Below are 14,875 nucleotides of genomic sequence, written 5' to 3'. Positions count from 1 at the left end.
CTGGACAACATGATGAGAGTCTGTCTCTAAAAAAGTAAGAAAATTAGCTGGGCATGTGGTGCACGCCTACAGTCCAGCTACTGGAGACGGTGAGGTGGGAGGATGGCTGGGGCCCAGGAGGTCAAGGCTACAGTGAGCCCTGATCACGTCACTGCACTCCCACCTGGATGACAGAGTGAGACCCTGTCTCAAACAAAAAAAAAAAAAAAAAAAAGTTTTGAATCACAGGATGTCATATCAGTTAGCTCAGAGTACACCATAGCTCCTGTTCTCTGCCTTGGATGCAGATCCAGATGAATTACACAGATGGCTCCCTGGTCTTTGGCTTCTACTTAGACACCAGGGTGGCAGGTACCCAGCACTCATCCAACACATTCTTCAGCACTGACTTCTCCAAGGGGCCGAATCATAGGAGGGGCACCCGAGTCTTCTCACGTAGGCTCAGGCCTTTGAACTGTAAAAGAATCCCAAGAGCCCCTTAGAGGCCCCTGGTCACATCCTCAACCCATTAAAGTTTGACTGCATGCATCTTTCCACCAAAGGCACCCTACTCTAAAAAGGTCATCAGGGACCACCTGCTGGGGGTCTGCAGGGAGGAAGGCACCGAGGGGGAGGTCCCAACAGCACAGAAGCCTACAGGCTGAGACTCTGCACATTTTCTGGAGGAAATCTCCAACCCTGCAGATGAAATGACCCCAAAGAGCAGCCCCAGCACTCTCCAAGGGCCTCGTCCTCCTAGTGACTCCCTCTGTGTGGTGTACGCCATTGGTCCCCCCAGCAGTCCCTGCCCCCCACCATTCTCACATTCATTACAGTCACACGTCTCTTACTAGATTTATGAATGCGCAGTCACAAAAAAGAATTGGCAAGTTCCATTCATTACTTGATGTCTAAATATCAAGTACCAAAGCTGGTGGCTTAGTTTAATGACAGAATCTGAAAGGGGCCATATCAAAATGAACCCAAATTCTAAAAACAGAAAAATTTCATTTGCAAACTTGAGTAAGAGATCTGAAAGTCAAACTAAATAACCTGAGTTACTGACACTTCAGAGCAGACCCGAGAATAAATTATTAATTTACAAACTGCTGCCTCCTCTCCCATCGGGGAACTCTGCTCTTTTTGTAAAAATGTCCTCATGAGCACATATCTGTGTAAATACGGTTGGCCCCTGCTAAGTAAGGGGATGGGGGGAGGGGGATACATAAGCTAAGAAGGGGAATTCCATGATCTAACTTTCGGAAACTCCGGGAAAAAAGTTTTGGTTTTGTTTTTTGTTTGTTTTGCTTTGGATTAATCAGCAAGAGAATCATAAACACAGACTTACCTCGGCATGAAATACCTTGACCGTCAATAATTTGTTTGCAAACTCCACAAACTTTGGATTTTTTAAAGGCCTTGTTCTTAAAAGTGTGCAGACTTGAGGTTAATTCTTCTGGCTGAAAAAGTAAAGGAAGACATTGTCAACGTTTCATCTCATAGTTTGTTTCTTTCTTCTTTTCCTTTTCGGGAGATAATAAATCTAGTGGAATTTGTAAAGAGCAAAAACAGGAACTTCACCAAGCGAACAGAGAACAAGAAACCATCTCGGTGTCTCGGGTCCCAAGACGACCCATGGATACCCTGTTAGCATTCCCAGTTCCAGAGTCCTAGACGGATGTTCACTCTCGCCTAACTCATCCCCACATGGAGTACCTAGAAACAGTACATCAACCAACATCACCACGTGAAAATGCACTCCCTTCCAGACTTGAGCCACAGAGCCACCCACTTCTGGGACCAAGTAATCCACACACACTTCTAGACTCTCAACCCTTTTTTTTTTATTCTGGAAAAATTAATTAGCAAAACAGCACAATTATGTTATGAGGAAGTCAACTGGCTTTCCTGGTTCAAAGGTGTTCCAGAATCACTACGAAGCTGTTGAGCCTCTCTGAGCTCTTCTGCAGAAGAAGAGACAGTCCAGCCTGTGACACACGTGTGGTTCTTTCTCAAACACAATTACAAGCATTAGCACTTGGGAAAATTAACCACTCAGCTACCTATTCATGTTTACACAGCCAAGGCTCACCACTATATGATAACCTTATAAGAATTCAATTTGCTTTTAGAGGCAAGCACCAATCATACCTATTTGCTGATATGTGACCGTGTATTCTATCAGAACCTAATATCCATATGGATTCACTGAAGCCATTACTCACCCACTGGAATAATTAAATTTCTTTGAAAAGACAAAATGGTATTTAGAATGTGGAATAAATGGTACAACTACTTTAGAAAACAGTTTGACAATTTCTTATAAACTTAAACATACACCTATCCTATGACTCAGCAATTCCATTCTTATTTACACTAAAGAGAAATAAAAGCCTATGTCCACAAGAGAAAGAATGGTCATAACAGCTTTATATAACCCAAATGCCCATCATAAGAACAGATAAAAATAACTATGGTATATCCATACAATGGAATACTGTTCAGGAATATACAAGCACAAACCACTACCAGTGTAACAACATGGATGAACATCAAAAGCATTACCCTAACTGAGAGACGCCAGGTGCAGGAGTACACAGTGATTGACCCAATTTACAGACTGTTCACAAGCAGGGAGTCTACCTTAATAGAAGTAATAATGGTTACCTCGAGGTGTGTGTGTAGTGTCTACAAAGGGCATGAGGAGGCTTTCTGGGTGGAGAAAGTGTTTGAATTCCCACTCTGGGTGATGGTTACACAGGGGTACCCGTATTTAAAGTCATTAAGCTGCATGCCTAAGATTTTTACATTTTACTGTCTAAAGACTTATAAGAAAGTTGAAAATATGTATGTTAATAAAGACGCAATCCTGGAAAAATGCTAGTAATATAGTGTTGAAGATATGGTAAAATAATGTTAAGCTAGTGATAGCATTTTTATTTTTTTTAAAAAAATATCGGCCAGGCACAGTGGCTCAGGCCTGTAATCCCAGCACTTTGGGAGGCCGAGGCAGGCAGATCACGAGGTCAGGAGATCTAGAACATCCTGGCTAACACGGTCAAACCCAGTCTCTACTAAAAATACAAAAAATTAGCCAGGTGTAGTGGTGGGCGCCTGTAGTCCCAGCTACTTGGGAGGCTGAGGCAGGAGAATGGCGTGAACCCAGGAGGCAGAGCTTGTAGTGACCTGAGATTGCACCACTGCACTCCAGCCTGGATGACAGAGTGAGACTCCAGCTAAAAAAAAAAAAAAAAAAAAAAAAATCTATACGGCCGGGCATGGTGGCTCACACCTGTAACCCCAGCACTTTGGGAGGCTGAGGCGGGTTGATCACCTGAGGTCAGGGGTTCGAGACCAGCCTGGCCAATATGGTGAAACCCCATCTCTACTAAAAATACAAAAATTAGCTGGTCATGGTGGTACGTGCCTGTAGTCCCAGCTACTCAGGAGGCTGGGGCAGGAGAATCGCTTGAATTCCGGGAGGCGGAGGTTGCAGTGAGCCAAGATTGTGCCACTGCACTACAGCCTGGGTGATAGAACGAGACTCCATCTACAAACTTCTTCTTTTGATTTGATGTAGCACCAGGAACTGGATTTATCCTCACTTGCAGTAACCAAAAATTGTAGAAAATACATGAAAAGATGTCTTTAAGGCACTACACAGAAAATGGAGAATGGTGATACCTCAAAGACAAGAAAGAACAAAGCAAACTCCACAACTGCCCCTAGATTGCTGCCCTGAGTGAGTTTCCAGGACGTGGCTAAGGAGGAGAGACTCCGGGTTGAGCCCAGAGTACTGCCTGGGTTGGGGAGAAGGCACTAAGAGTCCAGGGAGAAGCAGGCAGCAAGAGTTTGCTAGACAAGAGTACCACAGAACAGAGAACTGCAAGGAGCTCTGAAGACCCACCTGCCTGCAGAAGGTCCCTTTCAAGTCTTCAGTTGAGTACTGATGAGTCCAAACACACACACGTGTCTGTGTGTGTGCGCGTGTATGTGTACGCTACTAGGCTGGGGAAAGAACCACCGGACAGGATTAGAAGAAACAGTGTCCAGTGCTCACACAGAGCTGGAAAGAGTGCCTATTTGATAGACCAGGAAACCTCAAAACTCACGGAGGATTTCATGGAAAACAAAGGATCTTGCCCACTAGAGAGGAATAATTAACTCTAGACTGGGGGAAATAATTAGCTCTAGACTAAATACTCCTCCTGTCTTACCCACCCTATCAGAAAACTACTATCAAAAAGAATCAAACTCTTCCCAAGTAATTTAACTGCAACCCAGAACAAAGCTCAAGAATACCTGCAAGAATACAAATAATATCCAGCACAAAAATACCTAGCCCCAAGGAAGGTTCTCAGTGTCTACTATCTAGTCTAAAATTATCAGGCACTCAGAGACAGGAAAACATGGCTGACAATAAGAAAAAAAAAAAAAAATCAATCCACTGAAACTGCCCCAGAGCTGACAGAGATGTTGGAATTAGCAGGCAAGGATGTTAAAAGGGCTCTTATAACTATTCTGTATGCTAGAAAGTTAAGTAGAGACCTGAAAAACATAAAAAGATCCAAATCAAAGAAAACGTAAGAATATGAGATGCAAGATACACTAGATGAGATTACTGGCAGATTAGATCCTGCAGAAGCACAGGTGAATGAACTTGAAGACATCACAGTACAAACGTCCCAACATAAACACACAGAGATGAGACAACCTAAATAAATAAATAAACAAGCATCAGTAAGCTGTGGGAGAACTTTGAACAACATAACATACGTGTAACGGGCACTTTGACGGAGAAGGGCAGGGAAGCGGGGATATTTGAAAAAACAATGGCTGAAACATTTTCAAACCAGGAGGAAAATTATAAACCCACAGATCCAAGAAACTCAAGAAATTTCTTGGCCAAGCCCGGTGGCTCGCACCTGTAATCCGAGCACTTTGGGAGGCAGAGGCAGCTGGATCACCTGAGGTCAGGGGTTCCAGACCAGCCTGACCAACACGGTCTACTAAAAATACAAAAACTCAGCCAGGCATGGTGTCTACTAAAAATACAAAAAGTTAGCCGGGCATAGTGGTGGCACCTGTAATCCCAGCTACTCGGGAGGCTAAGGCAGGAGAATCGCTTGAACCCAGGAGGTGGAGGTTGCAGTGAGCCGAGATCGCACCACTGCACTCCAGCCTGGGCAACAAGAGCGAAACTGTATCTCAAAAAATATATATATATATGTGTGTGTCTATATATAGATATATATATGTATGTCTATATATATAGATATATATATGTATGTCTATATATATAGATATATATATGTATGTCTATATATAGAGATATATATATGTATGTCTATATAGATATATATATATGTGTGTGTCTATATATATGTCTAGCACAAGAAATGTGACAGGAACTACCCCAAGGCATAAGGCATACAATAATCAAATTGCTTAAACCCAGTAACAAAGAGAAAAACCTTAAAAACAACCACGGGGCCAAAAGACACGTTACATGCAGGGGACCAACCATTAGGATAGCAGATTTCTCATTGTTCTAAAAAATGTAAGTAAGAAGACAGCAGTGTAATAGAAAATACCGAAAGATGGACACAAAGAAGAAAATAGACACCAAGGCCTACTTGAGGGTGGAGGGTGGGAGGAGGGTGAAGACTGAAAAATCACCTCCATCGAGTACTATGCTTATTACCTGGGGGAGGAAATAATCTGTACACCAAACCCCCACACACAACTTACCCATATAATAAACCCGCACATGCACCCTAAACCTAAAAATTAAAAAAATTAAATAAAAATAAAATAAAACAAAATACTGAAAGAAAACCTGTCAATCTAGAATTCTGTACCCAACAAAAATAGCTCTTAAAAATAAAAGTGAACCAAAAACTTCTTAAAATATGTAAAAAAAACAAAAAAACAAAAAACAAAAAAAAAAGATACACAAATAAAGCCAAAAAAAAAAAAAATGCCAGCTGACACATACGACATATTAAAGACAGTGCTTGGGCAAAAAGGACATGGCAGATGGAATTATGGCTTTACACCCACAAATGAAGAGCACCAGAAATGTTAATTACACAGGTAAATGTATGAGTTTTTCCTCCTATTTAAAGCTCATCAAAACATAATTAACTGTTTAAACAATCGTGTAATGTGACATATGACATACGTAAAAGTAAATTTTCTGATGAAATGGCACAAAGTTCAGGAAAGAAGAAAAGGAAATATACTACTGATGACAGCAGTTGCTACCATCACACTGGCTGCAGCAGGGAGGCGTGGCTGGGGCTGCACTCTCATGGAGAGAGAGATGGGAGTTGGCGTGGGAACTCCCTGGGTGCCACTGCAGCAGCCCAAACTGCAGCTGTAGATACAAGCTTCCCTGTGCTCTAGGATGGGGCCAGGAGTAGGCAGAATCTGCCCCCCGCCCGGGGTACAGCTGCAGCTGCCATCCAGGGCTGCAGATCTGGGCCTCCCACTCCACCAAGCAGGCAGGAACCAGGGACAAGCAGGAGCTCCCTGAGTGCAGGCAGCTGTAGCCACCCTCCCAGGCACAGGACCCAGGCATCTCTAAGGCCTGCACCCTTGGGGGCATAGGAAGCCCCCCTCCCATCCCTGCTGGCTCAGGAGTGTCTGTTCTGGCTGCCTGGCTTGTCTCCTCTCCTGGCCCCCAACCTCTGTTCTCAGAGCGGGATTGGGGAGGAGTTCCAGGGCCCTGAATGGCAGCAGGAGGCAAAGTCCTGGGCAGAGGGGGTGGGTCCTCAGTAAGGCCTCACCTTCAGGCCAGGGAGGGCCTGTAGGCTGGGGACGGGCTGCAGGTCCCACAGACTGGAATGGGGACTCATGGTGCCTCTTGCAGCCCGCCCATGGCCACCCATGGACCAATCAGCAGGCACTTCCTCTCCTCCAAGGGCTTTTCCGGGTTCAGCCAGAGCAAGAGAGAGGACAGAGAGAATGGGAAGACCACAAGAGACCAGCTGCACAGAGAAGCTAACCTCTCTGCTGAGAGCTTCAGAGATCTGCAGAGATATTGGGACTTCCAGCTGCAGAGAGGAACTACCCTCTCCAGGGCCTCCTCTCTGCTGAGAGCAGCAGAGGCCGGGATGACCTGCCTACAGAGAGGAGGACACTGTGGGTCTCCTCTAAGCTGTTTAACACTTAATAAAACTTATCTTCATCTTCTTCACCCTTCCCCTGTCTGCATACCTCATTATTCCTGGACACAGGACAAGAACTCAGGCAAAGACGCCACTGGCCACAGAGGTTTCCAGCCAGAAAATGGACACCCCAAAGATCCCATAACACTATTATAAGGCTCTCGTGGTATTCATGAAGTGGATATAGTATCACTTGAAGGTAGCCTATGATGTTACAGAGGTATAGTATAAACCCTAGAGCAACCACTAAAATCATGAATTATAGGTAATAAGCAAACAAGAGAGATAAAATGAAATAATAAAAAGTATTCAATCCAAATGGCAAAAGGACATAAAAGAAAAGCAGAACAAATAATAGGTAGGAGAAACAGAAAACAAGTAGCAGGATGACAGATTCAAACATTACCATATTAGTAATCATATTTATGTAAATAGTCTAAATATCTCAATTTTAAGTCAACAAAAGTTGTCAGATTATATATATATATATATATATATATATATACACACACACTTTTTTTTTTTTTTGAGACAGAGTCTTACTCTGTTGCTCACGCTGGAGTGCAGTGGCTCAATCTCGGCTCACTGCAACCTCTGCCTCCCAGGTTCAAGCAGTTCTCCGCCTCAGCCTCCCAAGTAGCTGGGATTACAGGTGCCTGCCACCATGCCCAGCTAATTCTTGTATTTTTAGTAGAGACAGGGTTTCACCATGTTGGTGAGGCTGGTCTCAAACTCCTGACCTCATGATCCGCCTACCTCAGCCTCCCAAAGTGCTGGGATTACAGGCGTGAGCCCCCACACCAGGGCATTTTTTTTTTTAAGACCAAGGCTAGAAAAGAGAGGTACCCTTGCTGACTTTAATCAAAGGGAAGTTGAAGTGGCTATATTAGACAAAATAGGCTACAGATCAAAGAACATTACCAAGGATATAGAAAGTCCTCTCATAATAATAAAAGGATTGATTCATCAAGAACACGTTAACAATCCTAAACATGTAATCACTGATATGGTTTAACTATGTCCCCACCCAAATCTCATCTTGAATTCCCATGTGGTGTGGGAGGGACCCAGTGGGAGGTAACTGAATCATGGGGGCAGGTCTTTCCTGTGGTGTTCTCCTGATAATGAATAATTCTCATGAGATCTGATGGTTTTATAAGGGGGAGTTTCTCCGCACAAGCTCTCTCTCTTTGCCTGCTGCCATGTGAGATGTGCCTTTCACCTTCCAAAATGATTGTGAGGCCTTCCCAGCACGTGGAACTGAGTCCATTAAGCCCTTTTTCCTGTATAAATTGCCCAGTCTCGGGTATGTCTTCATTAGCAGCATGAAAATGGACTAATACAATCACCTAATTAAAAACTTCATGGCCGGGTGTGGTGGCTCATGCCTGTAATCCTAGCACTTTGGGAGGCCGAGGCGGGCGGATGGATCACCTGAGCTCAGGAGTTTAAGACCAATCTGGCCAACACGGCAAAATCCCGTCTCTACTAAAAATACAAAAATTAGCCAGGGCCGGGCGCGGTGGCTCACGCCTGTAATCCCAGCACTTTGGGAGGCCGAGGCGGGCGGATCACAAGGTCAGGAGATGGAGACCACGGTGAAACCCCGTCTCTACTAAAAATACAAAAAATTAGCCGGGCGCGGTTGTGGGCGCCTGTAGTCCCAGCTACTCGGGAGGCTGAGGCAGGAGAATGGCGTGAACCCGGGAGGCGGAGCTTGCAGTGAGCCGAGATCGCGCCACTGCACTCCAGCCTGGGTGACAGAGTGAGACTCCGTCTCAAAAAAAAAAAAAAAAAAAAAAATTAGCCAGATGTGGTGACAGGCACCTGTAATCCCAGCTACTTGGGAGGCTGAGGCAGGAGAATCGCTTGAACCGGGGAGGCGGGGACTGCAGTGAGCTGAGATTATGCCATTGCATTCCAGCCTGGGTTGACAGAGTGAGACTCTGTCTCAAAAAAAAAAAAAAAAAAAAAGGAAAGTAAAGGACAGCGTCCTGAACCAAGCAGAAACCTTCACATAGGTTCTGATACCTACACTACAGGCTCCGTGGCCCAGGACAAGTCACAACCTCTCTTAAATAGAAAAGATATCCTCCCCTCCTGTCTCTTAACAGCTATTATAAATGACCAAATGCTATACCATCTATCAGTTCATAGGAATCACTGGGGCAGTTTTTAAAACAGCTGACCCAGTCTCCACCCCAGACCAATTAAATCAGATTACCTGGAGGTTGAATCAGAACACTGGAATGCTGTCAAACCCCCCCAACCCCAACTCCATCCCGTGATTCCAATTTGTGGCCAAGACAGAACCACCACTGTATATAACAGACTATTCTATAAGTATCTACATACATTTAAGGCACTGTTATTATGTAGTTGTTACTATGTCGGTATCTGGTTTTTTCAAAGAGATTGCATCCTTTCTGATAACAGAGGTTGTGTGTTCAATGCTCTGCAAAAGAAGGATAATGATGCTGCTAATTATGCAGTTGGTAACACTAGCCAAGTGCTTCTGTGTCATTACCGTAATCACCACTAGTCTACAAACCGCGATGGTGAGATGCAAAACCAAGATGCAGCACCACACAGGCAATGGATGTGGCATATGGGACTCAGGCCCCATATGCCTCAAGCCCCAGTCTCACGCTCAGACAAGAGTAGCATTCAAACACTTAACAAACACATCTCTCTATTGCAATGCAGCAGCTGGTACATACTTTTCACTCATACTGCAGTTATTTGTGTATACGCCTTCTCTCCTGTGCTAGATTGCAATTTCCTAGATGCAGGACACCAGGCTCTTTCCCCTTTGTCCTCTTAGGGCCCTGCCCAGCGCCTGGCAGACAGTGGACCATGGACCCTCAATTAATATTTGTTGACCAAATGAATTAGCCACAGTCTGTGGGCCAAGGAAAGATACTGTGACCTTTTATTCCTTACAAACACCTTTATTCCAACCAGGGAGAAAGAGGCACTGTTTTCTGCAGCTTTCTTGCCCACTGGTCCACAGCTAGAAAACTTAAAGAGGGAAACAGCAGAAGCGCTGCTGCGAGGGCTCAGCCATTTGAATTGCTGGATCCCTGAGGAGTTCATTTAAGATAGTGTAATAACATCTGCTCACGCTTCATCTGTACATAACATCTCTATTGTGAAATGAGACCAGACGGGATTAGACTGCCCTTGTTTTCACCTGATACTGTGCTTCATTTCTCCCAAAGGGGGAGAGGAGGCAGCAATGCTGAAGTATTTAGCAGGCTCAGTTCAGGAATCTAAATTGCACTTAATTGTTAGGAACAAAATGTTGGAAGGGTAGAAAGCAGGCTGCTGGTTCCACAAGGACTCCCTGAGGGGGACACAGTAATTAGTGCTGGTCTTGATTGTGAGGTCTCTTTTCAGAAAGAAAAATCTCTGCAAAATTGAACAGGGAGGTGCTCCACATGAATGCTCCACTCTGCCGAAATGCAAAACCGCAGGGACCTCTCGGCTAGGTTCTCCCGGCTAAAGGTCGCCTGGCAAAATGGTTACACACGCAAAAGTGCAAAGCTGCATCAGCACAATCCCTGCTATGTTTTCCTTTCAGGAAATATTCAGCTCCACCGTAGTAAAAGGATTTAGGTGGGCATTCAGGCACCTGGGAAACCTTCAGAGGCATTCTAGAGAGGCAGGCACTGATGAAAAACACATTCCCAGCCCAACTTTACTCTGATATTAAACAGCCAGGAACACTTCCGGGCCTCGGGGATATTTCCCAGCCCACAGGGAGCCAGTATCTGGGGCAAGAGGGACACCCTCCAGATCCAGCACATATTGTTCCCACACTTCCAGGCAGCAGCGTTTGACCACTAAACTTTAAGAGGGAACGCAGTACACCTCAAGTAACTAGCTGAAATTTTAACAGTTTTTCACTCCACAGAGCCTTACAAAAGTTTCAGAAAAACAAATGCAATAAATTCCTGATTGTTAGACTTAGGGAAAGGGCGCTGAACCTAGCGGGAGCCAACCAGGACGGGTCTGTTTAATTCAAACACCGTGAAGGGCCGTCCTGTGGACCGCAGAGCGCCGCTGGAACCATGCGGTCCCCAGGGAACCTGTAAGGATTCCTACATCCCAGCGCATCCCCCACATTATTGAAGAGCTAAAATGTCCTTTACCTTTGCAAGAAACACGCGAGAGACAGCAGGTCTGCGTAATGGCCAGAATCCCAATTCCATTGCAGGGAAAGGAAACCAAGAAGCCTTTTCAAGAGGCTGTTGGGTTGGAAAGAGCTAAGCCTGGACCCTCTTCCACGCTTACCAGAAGCCGCTCCCACTAGGCAAAGCTCCACTGGCCCTCTCGCTCCTTGTCCTGCGCGCACACACACAAGGGTACACACGTACCCACAAGGGTACACACGCACCCACCAGGATTCTGGCACGGACCAGCGTACACATGCCTGTACACACAGACGCGCGCTCACAAGCACGCACGCGTGGACGTGCAGACGGGGGTGCACAAACACACACCGACATACGCGCACTGACAAGGGCACACGCATATACATGAGCACAGGGGGGTACACACCGGCACAGCGTCCACGGGCACCAGCGCACACCCGGCGCAGCCCACGTGCGTGCAGCCCTGAAGGCGCCCGTGCCTCGCGCCCCCGGCCCCGCACCCCAGCTCCGGGCCGCACTCACCTGGCGCCGGCGCCGGCGCGCCCGGGTTCCGCGCGCTAACCCTCCCGGTGGCCCGGGGGTCAGGGCGCGCAGCCGCATGGCCGCCCCTGCCGCCCGCTGGGAGCCCGACCCGGCCAGGCGAGGACCCCTCCCCAGTGGCGGTCGGGGCAGAGGATGCCTCCCGAGTTCCCTGCGGACACAAGTCCCAGCAAATGGCCAACACGGGAGGAGCGAAGGGCTCTCCGTGGCCGCCGGCCCAGGTCCCAGCCGCGCGCCGCCGCCTCTACGGCCACTTCTGTCCGTCAGAAGTCAGACGCCGGGAACAAAAGGCAGGCGCGAGAGCACGGTCCCGCACGGCGTCCCTCCATCTGACACGAATTAGCCCTCCCTCCCCCGCCCGCCCCAACCGCAACTCCGAGCGAGCGCGGAGGCACAGGCTGAGCCGCCAAACACTGAAAAGTGGGTGAAGAAACGCCTTCCAGGCGGAGGGAGCAGGGTATTGCAGCCGCCATCTGACTGGAATTACGGACGCGCGGAGCTTGGTGCAGGGTTCAGCTTTACTAGGATTTCAAACCTCTCCGAGAACGCTGGCGAGGGGCTTAAAAGAATCAAAACCGGGCACGCTCTTCGACTTTCGGAATTTCTAAATCTTAACTATTATCCAGTCAACTCTGCATCTGTAATGAGCAGTAATCTGCACTACCCTGGTAATCTACACTGGCAAACAGGGCATTTGGAGTGGAAAACAGGGAAACACCGAGGCAGAAAGGCTTTTTTTCTAATTTGCCTTTTCAACTAGGAAAAACTAGGAGCCTGGCCTTGCAAAGGACACGCCTAACCAGGTGAGGATTTCAAGCAAAGCTCAAAGCACAGGACCGCCCGGGGCCTTGCACACCTGGGGGCTGGGCTGCACCTCCCTGCCCCCTCCCTATCTCCCAGCCCATCCCTCCCCCGCACCGCCCTCCCCAACCCCCCCGCCGTCCTGCTCCTGGCAAATCAGGAAAATTCACAGCAGATCTCGAGTCCCGTCTTCCTTTATGGGTCTGCGATTTTAGAAGGAAATTAGAAACCCGAGGTTCAGGAGGTGAAGATGACAGGGTGATGGAAGAAGATGGACAAGCCAGGATCCTGAAGGAAGGGTCACTTAGAAACGCAGGAGGAGAGGTGGGCAAGATCCACAGGCAGATCCCTCCTTTCAACGCCTGTCGGACTTCACCAGCCTTCCCGGGGCAGTGGATCTTGGCTGTCTACAAGAAGCTTTGTGGCAAGACTGAAAATAAAAGATCATGTTCAAGATGAAGCCACTGCCTGTGGTCTGTGGGGGGCAGGGGAAGAGATCCCTGCCTCAGAGTAGGATAGGGGGCCTTCTAGCCTCAGGCCGGCTAACCCTGTACTCCTACTACCGGCCTTCACTCCAGGCCCAGCCTAGGGGTAGTGTCCCAGAGCTCAGCCTTTGTGCCTCCAACACTCCAACTTCGGATCTACAACTCCACGTGCAACTCCACATGCCTTGGATGTGGGGAGCAGTATGGGTGGGCTTAGTCGTGGCCTTTATGGCTGACATATGTGCAAATTCCAGCCATCAATTCAACTGGCCGACGTTAACCTCTCAAGTTCTGGCACTAAATATCCATCTTTCCGTTTCTGCAGTAGAAGAGCAAAGCTGCTCTTCAACTTTCAACTACAAAGGAAAAAACCTCCTCCTAGAACACACCATTCTGGGTTCCAATTCCTCACTAAATCATCACCTGGCAGACAAGCAGGCATTCTCATTTCCCCCTGTCCTTCAAATGACATCATTACTCACCTTTTTCTATATTCATTCCTTCCTTCATTTTCCTGTATTCATTCATCATTTTTTTCCTATAGCGTATCCAAACTTTAGTTTTTTCAAATGTCTTTCCCTGAGAACACATCTGTATCATATTCATTCCAGATTCCTTCACATCTGACACAATACCAGGTACATAGAAGTGTCTACAAACAGCTAAGAACAGGACATGCTGCTGTCGTGGTTTACCCAAGACAAACACGCCCAGAGGTCAGCTGGATCTACCACCGCCCTTACCACGGTGCCCACGGGAACCGGCCGAAGAAATCTGAATTCAGCAATGAACAGATAGCTCCCAGCAGGATAAAACTCCTCCAACCTGAGTACCAGGATTCACACTCTCTGGGGTCCACCCAGGAACAATGGTCAGGAGCACAGGCCAGCCCACTGCCCATGCAAGCCAGAGTGGAAGGCAAATAGTTGAAGGTGGCTTTTTATTACAGGGATACCCTGAATCTGCTCTTATTTAAAAGGGTAGCCATTCAGAAAACTCCCATACTTCATTACTAGTAACAAATAACATGCATGTGATAAACCTCCCGAGTGAGGACAACAAACTGATTTTTCACTGGCAAGAAACTGCTCAATCCTAAGGCCAATCCAAATTCTCCAGCAGGCCACCTCTCCAGCCCCTCTCCCTGCCCCCCTCTGACCTCCTCCTGCCAGGCTTGCAATCTAGGCTCTTACCCTCCAGGGTCCTTCTGCTTTGCACCCTTGGGCTCACCTGGGGCTTCTCCCATTCTCTTTTCTGGCTGAAAACCACTGTCCTGGGCTCAGTTGAAGATCCGCCTCCCATCTGACCTCCCAGACTGGTTAATCATCCTCCATGGCTGAGCCACCCAAGGATGGTTGGGGCCCTGACCCTCTAGTGTGGTCATAAGTCTTGTGCCTCCAATAGGAAGTCCTAACCTTGTCTGGGATTTTCCACACACAGCACCAAGCAGGAGCAATAAACACTGGTGCAGGAATGAAAACATTCTGCTTTGCTGTATTTCTACCGCATCAACACTGGTGTTCACTGCCTGTCTCAGACCACACCCTTCTGAGTCCTCCCAGAAGTAAGCTGTAGCTGAGGGTCTGGGGATGCAAAGGGACTCAGAAGCCAGGGCAGGTGGGGGCCAACTCCTCCAGGCACAGACCCTCACCTCAAAACTTGGATGGCAGACTGGCCTCACTCCATCTTAAGGCCATAGTGAGCTCTATGCTGCTACCCAGCTTCCGATTTTCTTCATGCT

The 14,875-nt window shown here is 47.3% G+C and overlaps 1 protein-coding gene across 28 annotated transcripts in view; it reads right to left on the bottom strand.

Annotated features, from left to right (window-relative positions):
* TNS3 (tensin 3) overlaps positions 1-14,875 on the bottom strand; it is a 308,803-nt gene that overhangs the window by 248,679 nt on the left and 45,249 nt on the right. For 22 of the 28 annotated variants that reach the window (XM_015133583.3, XM_077996802.1, XM_077996781.1 and 19 more), the window contains exon 2: positions 1,328-1,439. In XM_015133583.3, the coding sequence (XP_014989069.2) occupies positions 1,328-1,439 (112 nt within the window). Of the gene's footprint in view, positions 1-1,327; positions 1,440-11,305; positions 11,564-11,830; positions 12,814-14,364; positions 14,433-14,875 lie in introns of those variants that run through there. The other 6 variants (XM_077996780.1, XM_077996779.1, XM_077996799.1 and 3 more) reach the window with 6 other exon arrangements.

This window comes from Macaca mulatta, chromosome 3 (genome assembly GCF_049350105.2).
Source record: "Macaca mulatta isolate MMU2019108-1 chromosome 3, T2T-MMU8v2.0, whole genome shotgun sequence".
In the NCBI taxonomy this organism is placed as follows: Eukaryota; Metazoa; Chordata; class Mammalia; order Primates; family Cercopithecidae; genus Macaca; species Macaca mulatta.
This window is presented reverse-complemented; position numbering and strand designations above follow the sequence as displayed.